The sequence below is a fragment of the Rhinatrema bivittatum genome, chromosome 7, assembly GCF_901001135.1.
Source record: "Rhinatrema bivittatum chromosome 7, aRhiBiv1.1, whole genome shotgun sequence".
NCBI lineage: Eukaryota > Metazoa > Chordata > Amphibia > Gymnophiona > Rhinatrematidae > Rhinatrema > Rhinatrema bivittatum.
Genome location: NC_042621.1, coordinates 47,247,614 through 47,269,851, shown reverse-complemented (window position 1 = coordinate 47,269,851; position 22,238 = coordinate 47,247,614). Strand labels below are relative to the sequence as shown.

Sequence of the window (22,238 nt, the reverse complement as noted above, 5' to 3'; positions counted from 1 at the left end):
AGGCCACCGCGCAGGAGTTGCATCGATTCTGGGACAATACTAAATAACTCCTTCAGTAAGCCGCCCAAAGATTCAAAATGTTATATGACGCTCATCACTGGGAGGCTCCACAGTTTAATACAGGAGACAAAGAGTGGCTCAGTATGCGGTTTATCCATCTTAAACTGCCTTCGGCCTGGTTCACCCCCAGATACATTGGGCCTTTCCCAGTGCTTCGCCGGTTAGGTCCAGTTACCTACAGTCTTCGCCTACCATCATCTCTCAAAATCCACACCTTCCACGTTTCACTATTAAAACCTCTGGTATTGTCCGACTTCTCAAAAAAACTGCCCAAGCCCCAACCTTTGTCTTCTGAAGCAGACGTTACCTATCAAGTGCAAGATGTCTTGGATGTCCGGAAGCATGGAAAGAAGTGGGAATACCTCCTCTCGTGGGAGGGTTTTGGGCCCGAAGAAAATAGCTGGGAACCTGCAGCCAATATCCTTGACAATGATCTAATTAGGCAGTTCCATGTCTCTCATCCGAAAAAAACCCAAACTCCCGGGAGGGGGCCATAGGAAGGGGGGTACTGTTATGACCCTTGGTTGCAGATGGCTGCGACCGCTATTACTCACTGCATGTTCTGCCTCTTTCTGTTCCTTGGGGAAGCTCGCAGCTGTGGCCAGCTGCTTCCATCACTCATTGTTCCGGTCCTAGACTCCCCAGAGTGGCAAGGACACCGCCGACCGCCATGTCTACTCCAGGCCTCCCTAGGCGTGTGTGCTACAGGGTCCCTGTTATGGACGCCAGGGCAGGAACCTCAGGGGCATCTCCCCGTGATGACATCACTAACCCTGGACTCTTAAGCTCCATCAGGGCCTGGCCCTAATAGACTTGGCAATGAGTTCCTTCCTTGCAGATTCCTATGGATCTCTCTATGGACGTCAGTTCCTGGTTCCGGTTCTTCCTGGTGTGAGACACTCTTGGGTATCTGCTCCTCGGGGGTCCTGTTCCTGTCTCCAGCTATCTGCTCCTCATCTCCTCGGGACAGCCCTGAAACCATTCCGCCTTGTGAAGTTGCTACGTGAGTGTATCCTGCCCTAAGGGCCTCTGCCTTCCTTCTCTGCTTTGTGGGATCTACGGAGTTGTACCCCACTCCGCGGGCCATTGCCTTTCCACCCTGCTTGTGGAGACCGTCGGAAGGGTATCTTGCCCTGCGGGCCACTGCCTCACCACTCTGCTCGTGGAGCTCACCGGAGGTCTACCCCATCCAGCAGGCCATTGCCTCACTACCCTGCTCGTGGAGATCACCGGAGGTGTACCCCGTCCTGCGGGCCATTGCCTCACTACTCTGTTCATGGAGATCACCGAAGGCATACCTGTCCTTCGGGCTATAGTCTCACTACCCTACTTGCGAAGACCACCAGAGGTGTATTCCATCCTGCGGGCCATTGCCTCACTACTTGTTTCATGGAGATCTACAGAGGTGTACCCTGCTCCGCGGGCCATTGCCTTCCATTTGCGACTGTGCCGTGCTCCCCGCTCCTCGGGAAAACGCACCCTTCCTCTATCACTACCAGAGACTCCTGGGCTTCCCCGCTCCTCGGGTAAGCCTATGTCATACCCTCTGTGCTGATGCACACCATGACTCTGTCCCTGGGGACGCTCTCTCTCTGCACTCCTTCATACTCAGCTCGCATCCCCGAGTCTCGGGGCCTGTACGGCACCTCACCACTAGTGGGACCTACTCTGGCCATTATACCTACATCTCTCTCTCTCTGCACTCTCTGGGCTGTGTCATCAGTTGCTGCTGGCCTCGTCTCCCGACAGTGAGACCCCATAGGGCTCCTCCCCATGGGCGGTACCATCTCTCACTATGGGCCAAGGGTCCACTAACCCACTGATCCTAACAGGTACTGAATGACTGGATTTCTTCTACTGTATAGTAAACAAGATTTATTAGTAAGAACAGCAATAAAATGCAAAGAACCATAAACAATGTTGATAACAATGCTGAAAATTTCTTTTACCTCAATTATCTGTATTTTTCCTATTAATTCAAAACAACTTTAAAAAAACACACACTGTGCTATGTTCATGATTATCTCTGTATATATTAAAAAATAGGCAAAACATTATTTTTAGGATGGAGAGGAAAGTTCCATATCTTTTGTTATCATTACCCCATGCTAATGATATGATTGTTTTTTAATCAACAATCCACCTCCAACCACTATTTATATATAGAGCGTGCCAAAATACAAAAAAAGTGCTACTCTTTTAATCAATAAAATGTGCTCTTCCACTGAATTTCATCACAAAATTTTTTTTTTTAATTATCAATTTATGAATTCAAGCACTACAGTTCACTCTGATTTTATATCAATGACAATGCACATCTAATTGCAAAGTTCAAGCTTGATGTGAATACAAACTGTTACCGTCCTCCCAATGGGGCCGTGTTTCAGAACTCCAAGGTCTTTCCTCAGGGGATGTTAATATCTTAATTCCGTCGATTTCCTTCTCCACATTGTTCAGCGCATTATCTGGCCGATACAATAAAAGTCGCGAACGCCCACTCTCCTGTGCACGCGATTCTGTATTCAAATGAGGACCTGCGACAAAAAGAGGCGCTAGGGACACTAGCACGTCCCTAGCGCCTCTTTTTGGACAGGAGCAGCGGCTGTCAGTGGATTTGACAGCCGACGCTCAATTTTGCCGGCGTCGGTTCTCAAACCCGCTGACAGCCACGGGTTCAGAAACTGGACGCCGGCAAAATTGAGTGTCTGGATTTCAACCCGCGAGCCATGGGCTGATTTCAATTTTTTTTTTTTTTTTTTTTTTTTAACTTTCGGGACCTCCGACTTAATATTGCCATGATAAAAACTGCTTTTCTGTGCACTTTCCCGGTGCCCGGAGAAATTAACGCCTACCTTTGGGTAGGCACTAATTTCTGAAAGTAAAATGTGCGGCTTGGCTGCACATTTTGCTTTCTGAATCACGCGGGAATACCTAATGGGGCCATCAACATGCATTTGCATGTTGCGGGTGCTATTAGGTTCGGGGGGGTTGGACGCGCATTTTCGACGCGCTCTTACCCCTTACTGTACTGTATCAGCCTGTATGAGCTTTATAAAATATTTTTCTCCCTCGGCTTGAATTCTTGACTGTTCCAAACGCCATCAACAATTGCTACTATTGCATATTTACTGCTACAATCAATTCAAACAGTCCATTCCCCAGCATTCACCTGACGTAAATGCATCACGTATTCACTACACCAGGACAGACCAATCCAATTCTTCATTTAAACCCCCCGGTACCTGCGCTTTTAAAATAAAAATCCAAATCGCCTCCTGATAATTTAATATCTGTACTCTATCCCCCCCCCTTGATGAAATCCTTGCATGATCAAGAATAGTCCATTTAAGCTTCGTGAAACTATGATCATGCTGTATGCAATCCTGTGCTATGGGGGCTGAGAGCTGTTTGTTCTTAAGGCGTGATTTATGTTCATTTAATTGAATGCGCATCATGCGAGTAGTCCGCCTCATGTAAATTTTTGGGCAGTTGCATATTAAAGCATAAACTACAAACGTGGAAGTACAATCAGTCCGCAATTTTCTCTGTATTCTGTATTTAGTGACAGGATCAACCCAGTCCTCACCTTCAATACAATTTGTACAATGAAGGCATTGTCCACATTTAAAATGACCCACCTTGTCCCTTTCCAACTCTGTTGATAGCTGAGCATGTACCACCCGGTCGGCTACCCCAAAAAAAACCCAACCCACCCCCACCCTTCAAATTCAATTACCTACAATCCCTCCACCCTCCCGACCCCCCCAAAACTTGCTGAAAATACCTGGTGGTCCAGCGGGGGTCACGGGAGCAATCTCCCCTTCTCGGGCCATCGGCTGCCACTAATCAAAATGGCGCCAGTGGCTCTTTGCCCTTACCATGTGACAGGGGATACCGGTGTCATTGGTCGGCCCCGTCACATGGTAGGGGCCAACCAATGGTTTGCTTTGTAACTTTTTATAATAATACAAAAAATCAAACAAATACTCCCATAAAAAAAAAAGAAATAATACAAATAACAATCATTGCCCAAGAAACCAAACTCTCAATATTGTAGGTTACAAAAGCATTTTCATGCCCACAACGTGGATCCAAGATTATCACAACCTTAGGAATATTTTTTTTAAACAAAACCTTGGCATTAATGGAATATAGCATCCTTTTTATGATAGATCTTTAGTTGCAGCTTATGGAGTTAATAAGCAGGTCGCTGGTGAGGAACTAACCACCATGCTTTTTTTTTTTTTTGTTATAAATGAAATTAACTGGGACGGTTGATAAAATAAGAATGAAACTCCTTGGTGCTTAATCAAGTACTTACAGGGAAATTTTAGAAGAAATAAACATCCCAGTTCCACCACTTGAGGTTTCAACAAAAGAAATTGTTGTCGCCTCTTCTGTGTCTGCCTTGAGAGGTCAGGAAAAATTTGAATCTTATGGTTTAGGAACAATTCAGAGCGATGGGAGAAATACTTTCTAAAAATCCATTCTCTATCTGCTTCAAGTAAAAAAGTGAAAATCAGAGTTGAAGATACAGCTAATTTTTCATCCGACTGTCCAGCTTCGGTGATTCCCTTGAGGTTAATATCTGGAAATGATTTGAATCTGTCTGGGCTTTCTTCATTGGAGGAATAAAATAAGCTTTTGAGATAATTGGCAATGTTTCTTCTGTTATTTTCAATGTCTCTGTCATATATCTTCTCCAAGACTTTTTAAGTGTAGAGTAAGGTAACTTGGGAAAGGTAATACACCTTAAATTTCTTGCCCGAATTTCATTGTCTAGGTTTTCAACTTTAAGATGTAAGACTTGATTTTCTTTTATTAAGTCTTTCAGTCAGTTATTGAATATTTACAATACTTTCCATTTTCACCTCAATGGCTTGTAGCTTTGGCGAATTTTCAACTAGACCTCTTTCAGCTGTTTCCAGCCATTTGTCCAACTTTTCTACATTTTTTGCAGTATTTAGCATTTGTAATGAGATATTGTATTTATAACTTGTATTGCCTCCCATATTGTCTCTACAGAAAAAGTTTGCGGCCTTACCAATGCGTAATATTGTCCACCCCTCTCGAGGGCTTCACAGATCTGCTCAGGCAAATTTCTCCTCTGATTCTGCTTTCCTCTCCAGCTGCTTCTTCTCCTAACTCCCGGTCAGCGTGGAAATGAGCTGAGACTCCTTCTCCCAGCAGCACGGGCTCTGGAAGAGGATCTCGCGAGGCACTCATCTCCAGTGCCTTCGCCTCTCTCCGTTGCTGACTGGCTCGTCTCAGCGTGGGGTTTATAGGAGGACATCTATCCTCTGGTGAAAGAGATGTTGAAGCAGTTCAGGGCCGAATTCAGGCTCCTCTTCTCCCCAAACTTTGGCCAGCGAACTCACCACCGAAGCGGCTGCTCCTCGCCAAATGTGAGCGTCCATAGAGCCCATTACTGCTGGGGTCGAGGGAGGCTCCGAAGCTATGCACTCCCTCGCCCTCCTCTTGTGGGCCGAATGTGGCATAGGAATTCGATTCAACAGGTAAGTGGGAGAGAGACGCTCACAGGCATCTTACCAATTCGCCATCTTGGATCCTTCCCTCCAATCCACTGCCCCACCTTTATCCACCGGTTTAATTACTAACTGAGTAGACTGTGCCAACGAATGTAATGCATCTCGTAACTCATACATAAATTCTGGTGCTATTTATGATTACTGGCTTCATACTTCGTGAGATCTTGCAATACTAATTGTTGAAATGTCCAAATGAAAGGATCACAAGGACCAACAAAAGCTATTAACAATGCTTATAAACGAGCTAAGTTTAAAAGTTTCAGGTAGAGAGGAAACTGTGAGTGGGTCAGGAAGTGATAGGTTTGTCCCAGCTAACGGGAGAAGCCTGGCTGGAGGTAGATAGAGATTAAAAGTGATCTAGTAAATGCTGGTTATGCAGGCTTTTAAAAAAAATTTGCCTTATCAAAAGAAAAGAGGAAGGACACTGGTGTAGCAGGGCTGTGCTGAACAGGGTGTGGCCCTGGAAAAGCTGCCAAAGTGGGCTGTAATTGCGGTGAATGGAAATTTGGCAAGGCCCTCTTCCAGCAAGCAAGCCACTCTGCAGGGAAGGTGTGCAGCCACAAGAAAACCTGGAGTGGAGCAGCACCAGAATGCAGCAGTCTGAGAGCATGACTGAAGAAAGTTGGCAAGCATTATTGCAGAGGCTTCTGGATGGCAAAGGAAGTTACAGGAGAGCCTCATAAAGCACCGGCTTGCCATAACAAAGGGGAAAAAGAACCTGGAAGCAGGCCAGGCTCTTATTGGTTCTTGTTTAGAGAATGTACATGGTTTGTGAGCTGAGGAAGCTACCGCAGAGAACTCAGTGGAGGCCCAGCAGCTGAGTGGCACTACAGGAGGTCCTGAGGAAGACCCTGTAGGTTGTCCAAACACTATCGGGAGTTCAGAGGCTGCTCCCATGAGAAGCCTCGAGAAGAGGGAGGTAAAGAACTCATATAGGAGGGTCACAGAGAGTCCAGGAGAGGGTAACACAGACTGCTCAGGAAAAGGCAGTATTGAGAAGTTGGAAGTCGGCACTATAGTAAGTCCCAAGGAAGCCCCTATAGGGAGGCCAAATAAGACCAGGAGTCCAGAGACAACTCCCGTGAGAAGCCAAGAGAGAGAGGTTTGCAGAAAGGCAAGCAAAAGATGCCATGGAGAGCCCAGAGGGTGGCGCTGCAGAGACCTCAGCAAGTGAGGCTGTGGAGGAGCCAGTGACCGGCAGGGGTGAGTGGCTAGAGTGTACAGAGGAGGAAATTGCAGACAATCCAGAAGGAGAAGCTGCAGAGTTTACAGGTGAGGAAACTGCGGAGAACCCAGGGCGCTGCAGAGTGTATAAAGGAGGAAGTGGTAGAGAGCCTAGAGCAGGGGTGGGCAATTCCGGTCCTCGAGGGCTGCAAACCAGTCGGGTTTTCAGGATATCCTTAATGAATATGCATGAGAGAGACCTGCATACACACTGCCTCAGTTGTATGCAAATCTATTTCATGCATATTCATTAGGGGTATCCTGAATACCCGACTGGCTTGCAGCCCTCGAGGACCGGACTTGCCCACCCCTGGCCTAGAGGGAGGTGCTGCGGAGAACGTGGAGGAAGAGTCCATGGAGAGCCCAGGGGATTGTGCTGTGGAGACCCCAGTAAGGCTGTAGAGTAGCCAAGAAGGGGCTCTACATCAGAGATACCAGATGCCAAGAAGCAGGCGCAGTCAACTAGAGAGGAACCAGCACTGGTGGTTCCCCAGTCAGTCCATAAACCTCCATTGGGGTGGAATTCAAACCCAGAGCCAGCAAAGAACTTAGTTAAAGGACTGGGAATGTGCACTGTGTGAACAGCACACTGGGTGGTGGTCCTGATGCTGTTGAGGGTAACCCTAAGAGATGGCGGTGAGCATATCACTAGGTCCTTATTCCCATGCGTAGCTGGTGGGAAGCCAGAGGAAGGGGAATGGGATGGCTTGGACTCTCCTTTATGGGCTCCAGGAGGGAGTAGAGATACTTGGCTCGATGGGCCCAAGCTGAAGGGAGGGGGATCTAAGGCAGTGCCTCTAGTGTTTCCCTATTTACCTGTGCAGGACCAGGCTAGAAGCCTGATCCACCTTAAATTTCTTAAGGAGAGTATGCTCTATGGGTGAGATCCTGTGGTGCAGGTGGGACACAGAGGGCGAAACCAGAGACTGGGGAATAAGAGCTGGGATCCCGGAGGGGTTAACCAGACCAGGCCTAGGTCTCCAGGAGGAAGGCAGCTCTTGTAATGTAACATTGTCCAAACACTGAGCTGAGAGGAAGCAGAACTGTAAGTAGAGTACACTGTTCTGAAGGGAAGACAGTCTACTGTTGTGTGATTGTGAAGTGATAATAAAGATGTGTTTTAAGAAAGGCGGGAGTCAGTTTTATATCTCCTGACTTATCAGAATAGATATAAGAAAGAGAATTGCTGATTGAGAAAAAAAAGACCTCAGCACTGGAGGAAAATGCCAAAGGCTCAATCCCTAACCAGTAAGTACAGTCACAGGTCTACAAAAACCTGTCCTATTTTTTAAATACCTTATACAGGTATTTATAAGGCGTGCGCCGCCTCGGAGGGAACTTTCCTTTGCCCTCCCCCATCTAACCCCCCCTTACCTTAGAGAGAGAGAGAGAGAGAGAGAGAGAGAGAGAGAGAGAGAGAGAGAGAGAGAGAGAGAGAGAGAGAGAGAGACTGGCCATAATGTCATCCTCCATAGGTAGGTATTTGTATCGCTATGGTAGGCCCACCTAGTAACTCGAGGTGGGGTTTAGGTATGAGTGTAGGGGGTTAGGGGCCACATTGACATTCTACGTGACACGTACGAACAAAACAGTGGTCTCTTGTGAAGATTTGATGACCTTCGGAGTGAGGAAACTCACTCCAAGATGAGATTTGGGCAATGTTCTCTCAACCTAGCTTGATGGACTCTCTACCTGGGTAACATAAAGCTAGGTGGAGAGAACATTGCCCAAATCTCATCTTGGAGTGAGTTTCCTCACTCCAAAGGTCAACAAATCTTCACAAGAGACCTCTCTCTCTCTCTCTCCACCTCAAATAGGCCTTACAGGAGACACAAAAGGCAATGAAACCTTACCACACAACACAATTCAAAGAGGTGTTGTTAAAATCGGCATTACAGCTGTGCAATAGCTCTTCACAGACAGGCTAACCCAGCCCACTCTCTGCCCCTAACTCCTCTGAATTTGCATCACACCATACAATATGGTGCTAAACACCTTATCACATTTTGATAAATGACCCCCTAAGTGTTGAGGTCTTTTCCTCTTGATCAGCAATTCTCTTTCTTATATCTATTTTGATGTCAAGAAATATAAAGCTGTTTGAACTGTGATATAATAACATTGGCTACCTTTTTTTTTTTTGTGCATGAATGGGAGCCTGTCTTTTGGGGGGGGGGCCATGAACTAATCCATGACAAGCTCAAGGTGACTGAAAATCAAAAGTTTTCAGGTATGGGAAACTAGGTATTTTTCCCTTCTTGTTTTAATTATTAGGTGTTTGATATGTCTGCTATTTTGAAATATTTCATTGCTGTTTGGACATTTTAAAAACTTTAAATATGAGTTCTTAATTATTGGATGTAACGCCAACCCCCTCCAATCTAACAGGAAGAAAAAATGAAACTCAACACAATTATGTATTTTAACAAAGAATTGAAATGTAAAACTGAACAATAACTAACTTGTATATGATACCCCTATGTTATCAACAATTTTGAACCTTTTTGAAAACCTTGTTATCCCCTTAACCTTGTAACCTTCGTTTTTTTTGTAAACCGTTATGATGGCGAAACCGAATGACGGTATATAAAACTCGATAAATAAATAAATAAAATAAAGTGTCTTTTTTTTTGCAGGGTTTTCTGGTTGGTACTACAGCAGTGCATGTTTTTCTGAACAACAAACTGGTGCTGGCTACAGGGCCCAGCCAGCATCAATTTTATATACTGGTTACCTGGGGATCATTCCTGCACAATTTAGAAATTTTAGATCTGTGGATTGGGTAAAATAGGTTCGAGGGAGTGTGTTAATTTTCATAGTTTTGATTGCAGGAGGGAGCAGAGCTTTTTTCAGGGGTGGAAGGGGGGATTGTGACAGAGCATGAGACTGACAGTTTTTATTGTGTGTTGAAATGACAGGAGCTTTGGAGAATAATCCACTTCGTCAGATGCATTGTTGTGTATTAGTTATTGGGGAAAACGTTAAAAAAAACCCAACAGAACGATGGGCAGCAAAAATGCTAGCACCAACCCTGGAAAAATGAAGTTTATTTTGAAGATATTTGGCTCAATTTTTCTGGATTCCATGGTTGACTGCATATTTTTGGGAGCTGTTGACCCATGTGCTGCAAGGAAAGTGCATGAGGGCATCAAATACCCCATGGGACGGTTTTGAGGAAATCCCCAGTGGTGATATTTTTCTGCAATCCGTCCCTGGTTGTAGTTCATAAAACCAGGGTTCCCTCTTTATCTTCTGCGTTTCATTGAATTCCTGAGGACATATTTTAAAGGTTTTGAAAGCTCTTATTACTACTACTAGACGTAAGACGGCTAGGAGCAAACTATCAGAGTTTCTTATATCATTAATCTATGTTACAAAGGCTCTGCTGGCACTAACAGGGCTATGCATGTACAGCAACAACATGATTAGTTAATTATTTCAGTGTATATCCTATCTTTCCATCAGAATGCACAGAGAGGAAAAGTAAGGTAAATAAAGCAATAAAACTACGAATGAATTACATAAAACAGGGGGAAAAACATAATAGCATCCCAGCATGCAATAATTAAATGATATATAATGGAGCTGCCCGCCGCACGTAAAGAGGAAGAAGCGACCCGACGGCCTCTTTAAATCCACACTGGCCGTTGTTAGGGAAATATTTACAGTCTCCAAAGACTCCTGGCAGGAAGTGACGCTACTGCAGCCTCTGCAGACCCTTCCAGATGTTCTCGCGAGATTTGGCGGCTGTTGCTTAGAGACTGTAACATTGTGTCAGCGTCGGGTTCTGAGATAGGAGCAAAGATGGTGAGTCCCAGTTCTGCCCTAACCTTCTCTGATCCCTGTCCTCCCCTGCTCATACCTGTTCCCTAATTCCGGCCCTGCCCTTGCCTGCTGTCGAATCCCGCTCCTTCGCTACCTTGCCCTGCTCCCTAATCCTGATTCTGCCCTTTCCTGCTCTTTATTCCCATTTGTGCCCTTACCTTCTCCCTAATCCCGGTCCTGCCCTGCCAATCCTTGCTACCTAATCCCACTGCTGCCATGCACTCCTTAATCCCTGCCCGCTCCATTTGCATTATCACGAAGGCTTGGATCGCTTTAGCAAGCACGGCATATTCTCTTGTTTAAATGAAAGAAGGGAATCTTTAACACATCTGTATATCCATTAAAAGTTTTGAGTCTAGTATTATTCCCAGGCTACAAAGTTTATCTGTAGATTTAAGTGTCATCCCATCAAACTTCAGGGATGCTTCATTGGTCAAAGCTTGGACTCTGCCTGCCCAGAGATCCTCTGTTTTGCTCGAGTTAAGTTTTAATGTACTGAGTTTCAGCCAGGGTCTCCTCTATGCAGTCCGTGATCCAAACTGGCCTTCACCAAAACATACAATTAGAAATCAACAACGTACATCTAGTATTCAGTACTAAAATTCCTTATCACTCACTTCTCCAAGTGCTTCGTCATAAATATTGAAAAGAGAATAGAATTGATCCATGAAGCACATTGCTAACAAGTGCCCATGAATAGGAGGAAAATTCCCTTAGCTGAACCGTTTAGATCTGATTTGAGCCACTATAGGCCTTGCACTCCCATGGTTGACAATATGAGATCTTCTAGGATTAGAACAGAGCCTTTCCCAGCATCTAAATCCTGCCTCACATCATCTATTATTGCTAAAAGGGATGTTTCCTTATTATTGGGGATAGAAAACCTGACTGGCAGGACTCAAACAGTTATGTAAAGAATACAGCCTTTTAAGAAAATCACAATATAGCTATTTCCTAATATTTAATTGGTTTCCCTGATGGCTAGGTTAAAATGGTTTGGCTGAACTCTTGGAATTTTCTAGGTTTCTGGTATTCATTGGGTCAAGAAAACCTTGGAGTTTTGACCTTTTGCTCTCAATTTTATAATGGTGGCTTCTTTTGGTTATATTGTTTCTTGTGTATTTATTTATGCATTTTTTATTTTCAAAACGTTGTAATTGTTTTTAATGTTGTTAACCACATTGGGCAATCATTTTGTAAAACCAGGAATGCAGTATATATATGATGACATGAAATGAGTTCTCCTGAACTCTGTGCCCAACCACGTGCTCTTTGGGTTTTGACTGTTTGTTGCTTCATTTAGTCAATCAGAGGCAATCCTACTTCATGGCTAAAAGAGGCAGAGATACACCCTTTATTAAGAAAGCCTACTTTGCATCAAGAGGCATTAGAAGGTTAACAATCCTGTCTCAAATTTTTCATTTTTGGCTACATTGATTGAGAAAATTGTTACAAAAAGTGGACTATAAATCAAATCAATACCCAGTTGCATGATAATTCAGTTCTGAGCAGAGAAGGTGCAATTGAGACTGCTCTAGCCCTGGCTGATGGAATCTTCAGCAGTGTGCCCTGAGTAGATCAACAAGAGTATCCCAATTGATACCAATTCAATCTTTGTCTCAAAAAAGGGGCCAGTACCTTTCATGACCTAAAAGGCCATCACCACCATTTTAAACCTGGCTTGGTCCGCTACAAGAAACCACTGACATTTAGTAAGCTAAGGAGCAGCTTCAGTCTTCCTTGAGCATCCCAAAATAACTTTAGCTACCAAACACCCCAAAGATTACAGCCCTTCTTCCTTTTTTTTTTCCTGTATCTTTATTCAATTTTTAAACAAACAAATGTATAACATTCTGAGGTACAAACCCAGCAAATACCATATATTCCCCATATCAGAAATCCCTCCCCAAAGAACAGGCACAACAAAGTTCTGCTGCCCACTCCTGGATGCGGGAGTGTCAATGCAAGCACAGTATGCGCCTCCTCCCCCCCTCCCTCCCCCAGCTCAATACAAACTGATCATTTAATGAATTTCACAAAATCAGTCTAAATAAAAAGAAAAACCTCACTCATAGTGAGCATCTTAATGATTGGGGTTCCCAGACAGGTTCAGGATGACTGAGAAACTGCATGACCACCACAGATCTTAGGGAATCTGGCTTGCACCTCCCCAGGCACCTGGGTAATGAACGGCCCCCAGATAGATGGAAATCTTTTCTTACATTTACCCCCTAAGCCCAAGCACCATGACTTGTATTCCATTAAAAGTAAGTCGAGCATTTCTGCACGCCAAAAGGATAGCGTGGGAGAATCTCCCTCTACCCACCTGTTCTGAATCAGGTAAACATCCGTGCTTTTTCCTATTCAGGCAGCTAAACTTTCTCCCAAATCAGTCCTCAAGACAAAGATTCTGTAAGTTTGAAATTATTTATTGTACAGGTAAATTCTACTTACAGTAGTTGCAATTCAAACGCAAGCCCCAAGGCAAGGATCTTTGGTACTGGAGATAGGGTAGCAGGAGGGAGAAGGAGGTCTCTTGTGTTGCAGGAGTTAGTTTATGGTAGAGGTAGGAAGCATGAGGGATATGAGGCAGATTTAGTTTTCAGACGAAGGCAGTAAGAGAGAAGGTAAAAAACCCCGATCTGTTTCAAGGGTATTACAGAGCGCTGCTGGCTCAGAAGCACGCATGGGGTGAACTGAACTCTTGTCGAGAGCTGCTAGAGGAAAACGCCCCCACAAGTAGGAAGCAGGGGAAAGAGTCCAATGGCAGCAAGCCTGACAACCATGTGACACAGGGGGGGGCATGAAGGGCAGTCCTTTGAACCTATAAGGCACCTAGGAAGACTCAGTTAGACTGAGGGGGATTCAAGCTCTTCCGATGGTGAGAGAAAGTGGAGGGGGGAGGGAGCTTCTCTTAAGGGCAAAGGCTCCTCTTAAAGACAAAGGCTCACAGATTTTTATCATGGGTTACAAAAGGTGTTTCAGTATTAAGAGTCCTCAGAAGGGAGGACTGCACTAAACACAGTTAAACTACAGTATATACAGATACAAACATGTACCCACTGCTGGGGACAGAACACCATCTACTTAGTATGCAACACTGGGTAACACATAGGCCCCTGACAAGCAAGGCCCTTGCAAATTTAGTGCCAGAGATATCTTCAGGCAATATCCCTATTATGCATAGAGTTGCCACGCAGAGAAACCTATTTGTAGCTTGTCCCCATAAAATGTCCTGATCTCTGCCCAGAACTGTTGAATAGCCGGGCATTCCAATAGGCTAATGCTAAGCATCACCATGGATTCTGGGCATCTACGGCAAATCGGTTGGGGTATTAAGTGCATTTGGTAAGCCCGATATGGGGAGACTAGAGTTCTGTGAATGATACACATGTGTTGCTCCCAAATTAAGATAGAGGGTAAATTACTCTTAATAAAAACCAGACTATCTTGTAAATCTTCACCATCTATTCTGCACCCCAGACTGAAGCCAATGTGATTAATGTACAATAAGATGTAACATAGTGGAGAAATTTATAGAGATTGGCTAATGTCTATTTCCTAGCTTGTAGCAGATGGACTCAAAACAAGTGGGATATAGTGTGTTCGTGCTAGCAGTTGGAGACGGATCTGACGTCAGCATGGGTACGTATACCCTCACAGGAAGCGTAGCAATTCAGTAATTTCCGTCTCCAAAGCAGTTTGGAGCTCCCTCACGCTCGCTGAGCGTGTTTCCAAATTCTACCCGCTGAGCGTGTTTCCAAATTCTACACGACTAAATTCATAGACGACACCTACCTGAAGACGAGCCCCGCACTCCTGCAGTGATACCAGTCTGTCCCTCCCCCAGTTGAGTTTCCCGAGGTGATTTCTGTGATCCCTCGGAGGTGAGTGCCTTGGTCCGGTGGCCGGCTCACGGCAGGGACCTAGCCCCCGAGTGAGAAGGGCTCGGGCGCGGCATAGAGGCAGCCTCGGTCCCGGTGTGGACTTGGCCCCCGAGCGAGATGAGTTCGGGTGCGGCCCAGAGGCAGCGGGTGCACTTCCTCGAGCGCGGCGGTGACGGTACTTACCCTCTCCCCCCGCAGCCGGAGACCGCCCGGGTCGCAACCGGGAAGCGCCGAAGACAAGTAAGGCATACATCTCCGAGGAAGTGAGGCTTTGCAGAGTCTGCCTGGGTGGCAATCCGCCACGGAGGTCGCCATTTTCTTACCTGGTTTGTTAGGCGCACGTTGTTAGGCGCACGTTGTTCTGCGCATGCTGTTCCGCGCACACTGTTAAGCGCACGGCGTTAGGCGCACGCTGTTAGGCGCACACTGCTCCGCGCATGGCGTTAGGCGCACGCTGTTAGGCGCCCGTTGTTACGCGCACGCTGTTACGGCGTCCGTTCCTAGACGCACATGGAGCGTAAGAGAGCCCAGGCATCAGCGGAGCTGGCCCCTTTAACATCAGGCATGAGCCTCTGCTCAGCATGCAACCTCAGAGCTACACAGAGCGAGGAACCTCTTAAAGGCAAATGTGCCTATGTGCCCAATGTGAAGAGGCCCTGGGAGTTCCAGGCCAGGACCGGTCTCAGCCCAGCGTACTTGCCAGTTCCTCAGGGAACACCCCAGACCTAGCCGGCGGTAGTACCCCTCAGACCAGATCCTGCTTCGCTCTCCTGGGTGGAATTATTCAAGGGGATTCATGCTTTTGTCTCAATGCAGGCTGCTCCCCGAGCAGGTCCATACATACCGGATGACCCGGCCCCTGGACCCTCAAGGCCTAGGCACGGCCACCCGGGACCCCCACTTATGGGGATTCAGATTGCCCTGAGGAAGACGACGAGTCCCCCGGAGAACTTCCCTTGGGGGTTGAACCATATCGGACCATGAGGCGCTTCTTCTTGAGAGGGGATCTCCCAGGCCTGATCTCTCAACGCCTGTCGGAACTGGCTCTTCCGGGCCATGATGCTCCAGGGGAACCGAGAGTGAACCCCCTGTTGGAGGGCCTGCGCCAAACGTCTCACCATTTTCCCCTCCTACAAGTAGCTCAGCAGTTAATCGATCTGGAATGGAATACGCCGGAGGCCTCATTCAAAGGGGGTTGGGCCTTGGCTGGCATGTATCCCTTAGACCCGGCAACCAAGGAGAAGCTGGCGTGCCCTCAGGTAGATGCCATGGTTAGTGCAATTGTGAAGCACACCACCATTCCAGTGGAGGGGGGGACGGCCCTCAAGGATACACATGACCGGCGCATGGACACCATTCTGAAACAAGCCTTTGAGGTGGCAGCCATGTCCATACGGATTGCGACCTGCTGCACCGTGGTGACATGGTCCTGTTTATCACAGGCTAGGAGCAACACCCCGGGAGAAGAAATGGAATCAGCTCTCTCATTCCTCACTGATGCAGCCTCCGACCTAGTCCGTACGGCAGCCAAGGGAGTGTCATCCTCAGTGGCGGCCAGGAGACAGCTCTGGCTACGTAATTGGTCGGCCGACTCCTCCTCCAAGACACGCCTCACGAGAATGCCCTTTGAGGGATCCCTCCTGTTCGGAAGTGACCTTGAGAAACTGGCCAATAAATGGGGCGCCTCTCCATTACCCCGTCTACCAGAAGACCGGTCAAGGAGGAACCAGCACCCCTTCCCCAGACCATCCAGAGGTAGAAACTCTCAGCGCTTCAACCCTTACAGGACTCGCTACCAAGCACCTCGTTCGCAGGCCAAGAACTAGTCCTTTCGGACTAAGCACAACAAGAGGGGAACCGGCTCGGGTTCCGGCCCTGGCCGTACCCCACAATGACAATCAGCCGACCCATTTGGGGGTCCAGCCATAGGGGGCAGGCTGTCCCTCTTCTACCGCAGGTGGGTCGAGATTACCTCGGATCAGTGGGTCCTCGCCATCATCCGAGAGGGGTATTACCTGGATTTTCTTCGGCTTCTGCCGGACAGGTTTGTGGAATCTCCTTGTTCGCCCATCAAGAGGACGGCCCTAGACGTCACTTTGCGGAGGCTCCTGTCCCTAAATGCCATAATCCCAGTGCCTACAAGGGAGATGAATTCTGGGCATTATTCCATTTATTTCATCGTGCCCAAGAAGGAGGGCACTTTCCGGCCCGTCCTGGACCTCAAGTCAGTCAACCGATACCTGCGGGCCCCAGCTTTCGCATGGAAACTCTGAGGTCTGTCAAAAGTTCAGTACAGCCAGGGGAGTTTCTCACATCCCTAGATCTGTCGGAAGCCTACCTGCATATCCCAATCCATCGGGATCATCAGCGCTATTTACGCTTCAAGGTCCTGGACCAGCACTTCCAGTTCCGAGCTTTACCCTTCGGGTTAGCCACCGTGCCGTGGACCTTTACCAAGGTCATAATAGTAGTGGCAGCGTCCTTCAGGAAGGAGGGAATCCTCGTCCATCCCTACCTGGACGATTGGCTGATCCGGGCGAAGTCACCAGAGGAGAGCCGCCAGGCAACCAACAGAGTTATAGCTCTTCTGGAAAGCCTAGGATGGGTTGTAAACTTGAACGAGAGTTCCCTCCAGCCTTCTCAGTTGCTGGAATACCTAGGAGTCCGATTCGACACCCAGGAAGACAAGGTCAGCCTGACCTCCAAGAGAAGATCAAAGCTCCGGAATCGTCTGCAAGCCCTGCTGAGCGCCACCCGGCCCACAGCTTGGGATTACTTACAGGTCCTCGGCCTTATGGCATCCACTCTGGAAGTAATACTATGGGCGCGGGCTCATATGAGACCATTACAACGCGCCCTCCTATCTCGATGGAGCCCACGATCACAGAACTACACCACACACCTACCTCTACCAGCCAGAGTGCGGAATCAGATACGGTGGTGGTTGCAGCCCGGCCACATGAGCCGGGGGTCAAGAATGTCCTCCCCAACCTGGACTCTGCTCACTACGGATGCCAGCCTGAACGGATGGCGAGCACATTGCGAAGAACTCACCGCCCAAGGGCGGTGGAACAGAGAAGAGTCGGGGTGGAACATCAACCGACTAGAGGCACGGGCAGTCAGGCTAGCGTGCCTGCGATTTGCCCACAGACTTCGCAACAGAGCGGTCAGAGTGATGTCAGACAACGCCACCATGGTGGCATATATCAACCGATAGGGCGGAACCAGAAGCCAACAGGTATCCCTAGAAATAGCCCCCCTGATGACTTGGGCGGAAGCAAATCTCCAGGACATCTCCGCCGTCCACATCGCCGGGAAGGACAACACCACGGCAGACTTCCTCAGCAGAGAAAGCCTACATCCAGGGGAATGGCAGCTGTCGCCCTCAGCTTTCCAGATGATTGTGGATCGGTGGGGGACGCCGGGCATGGACCTACTAGCGGACAGGTCCAACGCTCAAGTACCCAGATATTTCAGCCGCAGGCGGGATCCTCTATCCCAGGGGATCGATGCCCTGGTACAGCCATGGCCTCAGGGGATCCTGCTATATGCCTTTCCTCCATGGTCCCTGCTGGGCGCCATTATACACAAGATTCAGCGGCACAGAGGCCTAGTTCTTCTAGTGGCACCGGACTGGCCAAGAAGACCCTGGTACGCAGACATGAGAAGACTACTGGCAGGGACTCCACTACTCCTGCCTCCATACAGGGACCTGCTACGGCAAGGTCCCATCCTCCACGAGGATCCAGCTCAATTCTCTCTTATGGTCTGGCCCTTGAGATGGCTCGATTGAAGAAACGAGGATACTCGGGGCCGGTAATAGATACCCTCCTCCGAGCACGCAAGTTCTCCACATCACTAACATATATAAGGATCTGGAGAGTATTTGAAGCCTGGTGCGAAACTCACGGCACCAATCCACATGCCGCTAAGATCCCTATGATTTTGGATTTCCTGCAAGATGGACTTCAGAAGGGTCTGTCCCTCAGTTCCATCAAAGTTCAAGTGGCAGCGCTATCCTGCTACGGTCCCCGGAGTGACGACAACAGCATCGCCACACACCCAGACGATTCACGTTTCCTGAAAGGAGTCAAACACATTCGCCCGCCACTGAAGTGGATGGTGCCCCTGTGGAACTTCAACCTAGTGTTGGAATTTCTAGCGGGATCCGTCTTCAGACCCCTTCGAGGCCTGTCTCTCCATTTGTTGACCTTGAAGATGGTGTTCCTGCTGGCTGTATGTTCAGCACGCCGCATCTCAGAGCTACAAGCACTGTCCTGCCGTGATCCATTCCTCAGAATCACTCCAGAGGCTATCCATCTTCGCATGGTTCCTTCCTTCTTACCCAAAGTAGTCTCCCAATTTCACCTGAACCAAACCATATCCTTGCCAACCACGGAAGGTTTGAAGAAGTCGGAAGAAGGTCGAATACTGCGTCATCTCGACTTGGAAATGTCAGAAACAGTACGAAAGACGGACCATCTGTTCGTCCTTCACAGCGGGAAGAAGCAAGGAGAAGCGGCCTCACGGCCAACCATCGCCCACTGGATCAAAGAAGTTATCAAGGCGGCCTATGTAGAGGCAGGAAGACCACCACCTCTACAGGTTAAGGCGCATTCTACCAGAGCGCAAGCAGCCTCTTGGGCAGAAACTAGGATGCTGTCGCCTGTAGAGATATGTAAAGTGGCGACGTGGTCCTCCCTCCATACCTTCTCCAGGTTCTACCGTCTGGACGTTCAGGCCAGGGAGGACACAGCATTTGCGAGGGCAATCCTAAAAGGACCTCGGGCAGCCTCCTGCCCAGTCCGGGAGTAGCTTTTGTACATCCCACTTGTTTTGAGTCCATCTGCTACACGCTAGGAAATGTTGAGATTACTTACCTGATAATCTCCTTTTCCTTAGTGTATGCAGATGGACTCAGCATCCCGCCCGGCTGCCGGTATACATGGGGATTCGCCGACTCACGGTAAGCCATGTTTGCTTATATAGGGCTTCCACCCTGCCGGGTGTCGACGCCTTCCGGTTAAGTACACTGGCGGTCTCCAGCTACCATCAATTGGTCAGGGTAATCCTGTTCATTTAAACGATCAGTCAGTCACACATATATCCATAAAAGCTTTTGCAAGGAAGATTACTGAATTGCTACGCTTCCTGTGGGGGTATATGTACCCATGCTGACGTCAGATCCGTCTCCACCTGCTAGCACGAGCACACTATATCCCACTTGTTTTGAGTCCATCTGCATACACTAAGGAAAAGGAGATTATCAGGTAAGTAATCGCAACATTCCCTTTTTGATAGAGTACCAGCAGCCTCTGAAATGGACTGGAGGTAAATAGCCTCCGTGTAATCTGAATATGTTTGGAGATAAAGCTATGAAGCTGGAGATATGCTAGAAAGTCTTGGGCCTGAAAATGAAAGTTCTCCTGGCAATATTGAAAGAACATGTTGTTACTGGAGTGATCAATGAATTAGTAGATTCAAATTTGGGAGGCGAAATCCCATTGGGATAAGAGTTTCATAGAGTGCCCTGCTGGAAACCTTGGGTTGCTGCAAATTGGGAGCCATGGGGTAGACTTCCATGGCAATTTCAGCAGTTTCCGTAGTTTGTGTCAAGCATATTGCATGTTTTGGACCAGAATATTACTGGTGAGACTGCACGGGAGTTCCCCCTTGCTCGCATGTACCAGGAAGCTCAGTCCAAAACGGGTATACCGCCACAACCTCCTCATCTACATCCACAAAACTGCTGGTGCTCACCAGCCAGTCTCCTAGAGCCCTCAACTAAGTTATAGTAGCGAAAATTTGGGAACCCCCAACCCCCTGCCTCCTTTGGTATCATTAGTTTTTTGACCAACACCTGTGCACTACGCTCCCTCCAAACAAATTTAGCGCTAATATGTATCAGAGTCTTGATGTCTTTGATGGAAAGAATTATTGATAGCAGCTGTAGTGGGTATAGTAATTTGGGGAGAAGCGTCATCTTAAGTAATGCAATCCTACCCATGAGAGATAGTGGAAAATTCATCCAGCCTTGTGCGGGTTTTGAACTCCTGTATAATGCGGGGAATGTTAACCTGGTACCACTTGCTGGGATCCCTATGTACATAGATCCCTAGGTACTTGAATTGCTCCGCCTCCCATCATAGTGGGGATATGTCCCAAGCAGTTCGTAAATGCCCCAGTACATCAAGTGCTACTGTTTTTTCGAGGTTTAATTTAAGCCCAGAAAAGGGCTCATACTCTCTGAAAAGGACCAAATTATCTGGAAGCAGCCTCTTAGCATCCAGTACAAAAAGCAAAACATCATCTGCAAAAAGAAAAGTGGCTAATAAGGGGACTCCCCGAAAGGTCACATACTCCCAGAGCATAGTATCTAGCTTGACTATTAGTGGCTCCAGGAATAAAATATAAACAAGAGAGGGGACAGGGGACATCCCTGTCTTGTCCCCCGAGTGAGCAGAAAAGAGTCAGAAAGAGAGTGCCATTGACGCAAATTTTTGCCGTGGGTTACTGTATAATACTGAGATTACTTGGTGAATAAAACCCGAAAAACTGCAAAGGTGTAGGACCTTCATGAGAAAAGCCGATGTTCCCTGTACATACCTGGATCAGTCCAGACAGTGGGTTGAGCCTCCTGTCCAGCAGATGGAGACAGAGATAAACTGAAAGGGTATCCTATATCAGGTCAAAGCCTATCATGCGTCCCTTCAGTATTTCTCTGTCTCTAGCAGATTCAGACAGTAGAACCTGCAGTTCCCTGAATTTATCTCCTTTTCTGATCCTTCGGGTTTTTCACTCTCTTTCTCTTCCCTCGGGGTTGATTCTGGATCAAGCAAGTATTTATTTATTTATTTATTTAAGTCTTTTCTATACTGTCGTTAAGTAGCTTCCGTCACAACGGTTTACAGTAGGCACATAAAGATAGGGATGCTGAGACATTAATTTACACAAGTGCCATATCGGTTTGGTACATATTGTTACTTATATTAAAAAAAAAATTTGGTAAAGTTACAAAGTGAGACTACTTTGTTTCCTGGCTCGTACTAGGTCCCAGGGGGGGACTTGTCCCCTTGAGTATTCAGCCTGGGACCCACTATTCCCGGTGACCTATAGCCTGGCTTCATGGGGTGATACTGGTGGTCCAGTCACTCCCCCCTTATCTGCCTAGTCTGCACCCAGTGAGGTACCTGCCTTGGGTCCCCTAGCAGGGAGGTGTTTGTTGTCCTCTGCTTGCTAAAAGTTGGAAAAAAAAAAAAAAAAGTAATACAAGTCAGACTTACAGGTAATCGGCAGCGGTATTTTTTTCAGATTCTGGGGAAGGAGCGAAGCAGGGTTCATTCCTTTATTTCGACTCTTGGTCAGCCAGGCACTGCTGTTTCTCTTTGCGGCGCCAGCATGGTGCCCCCCCATGGAGTCATGCCACGTTCTTCTGCCTCATGGCTCTCCCTCGACGGGTTTTGCTCCGCATGTCTCCCCAGAGGGGAGGGCCCCTCCCGGGCAGTGTCTCATTCTCCGCCTTGGGGTCGGGCTGTGAGACGCACTCCCAGGCTGGCTCCTGCGTGAAAAACCGCGGGAACGGTGGCCATTTTGTCGCCGGAGCTGCCTGCTCATACAAGCCCTGCTGACTGCCGAACCTGATTTTTAACCTGTGGCCGCCCGATCTCAGCCCGGTGGATTCCCGGTTTCTGAC

The 22,238-nt window shown here is 47.7% G+C and overlaps 1 protein-coding gene across 1 annotated transcript in view; it reads left to right on the top strand.

The window, feature by feature from the left end:
• The first annotated feature begins 10,522 nt into the window (after positions 1–10,522).
• GAS8 (growth arrest specific 8) overlaps positions 10,523–22,238 on the top strand; it is a 147,716-nt gene continuing 136,000 nt past the window's right edge. The window contains exon 1 of the mRNA XM_029608327.1: positions 10,523–10,640. Within this exon, the coding sequence (XP_029464187.1) occupies positions 10,638–10,640 (3 nt within the window). The 5' untranslated portion in view covers positions 10,523–10,637. The remainder of the gene's footprint in view (positions 10,641–22,238) is intronic.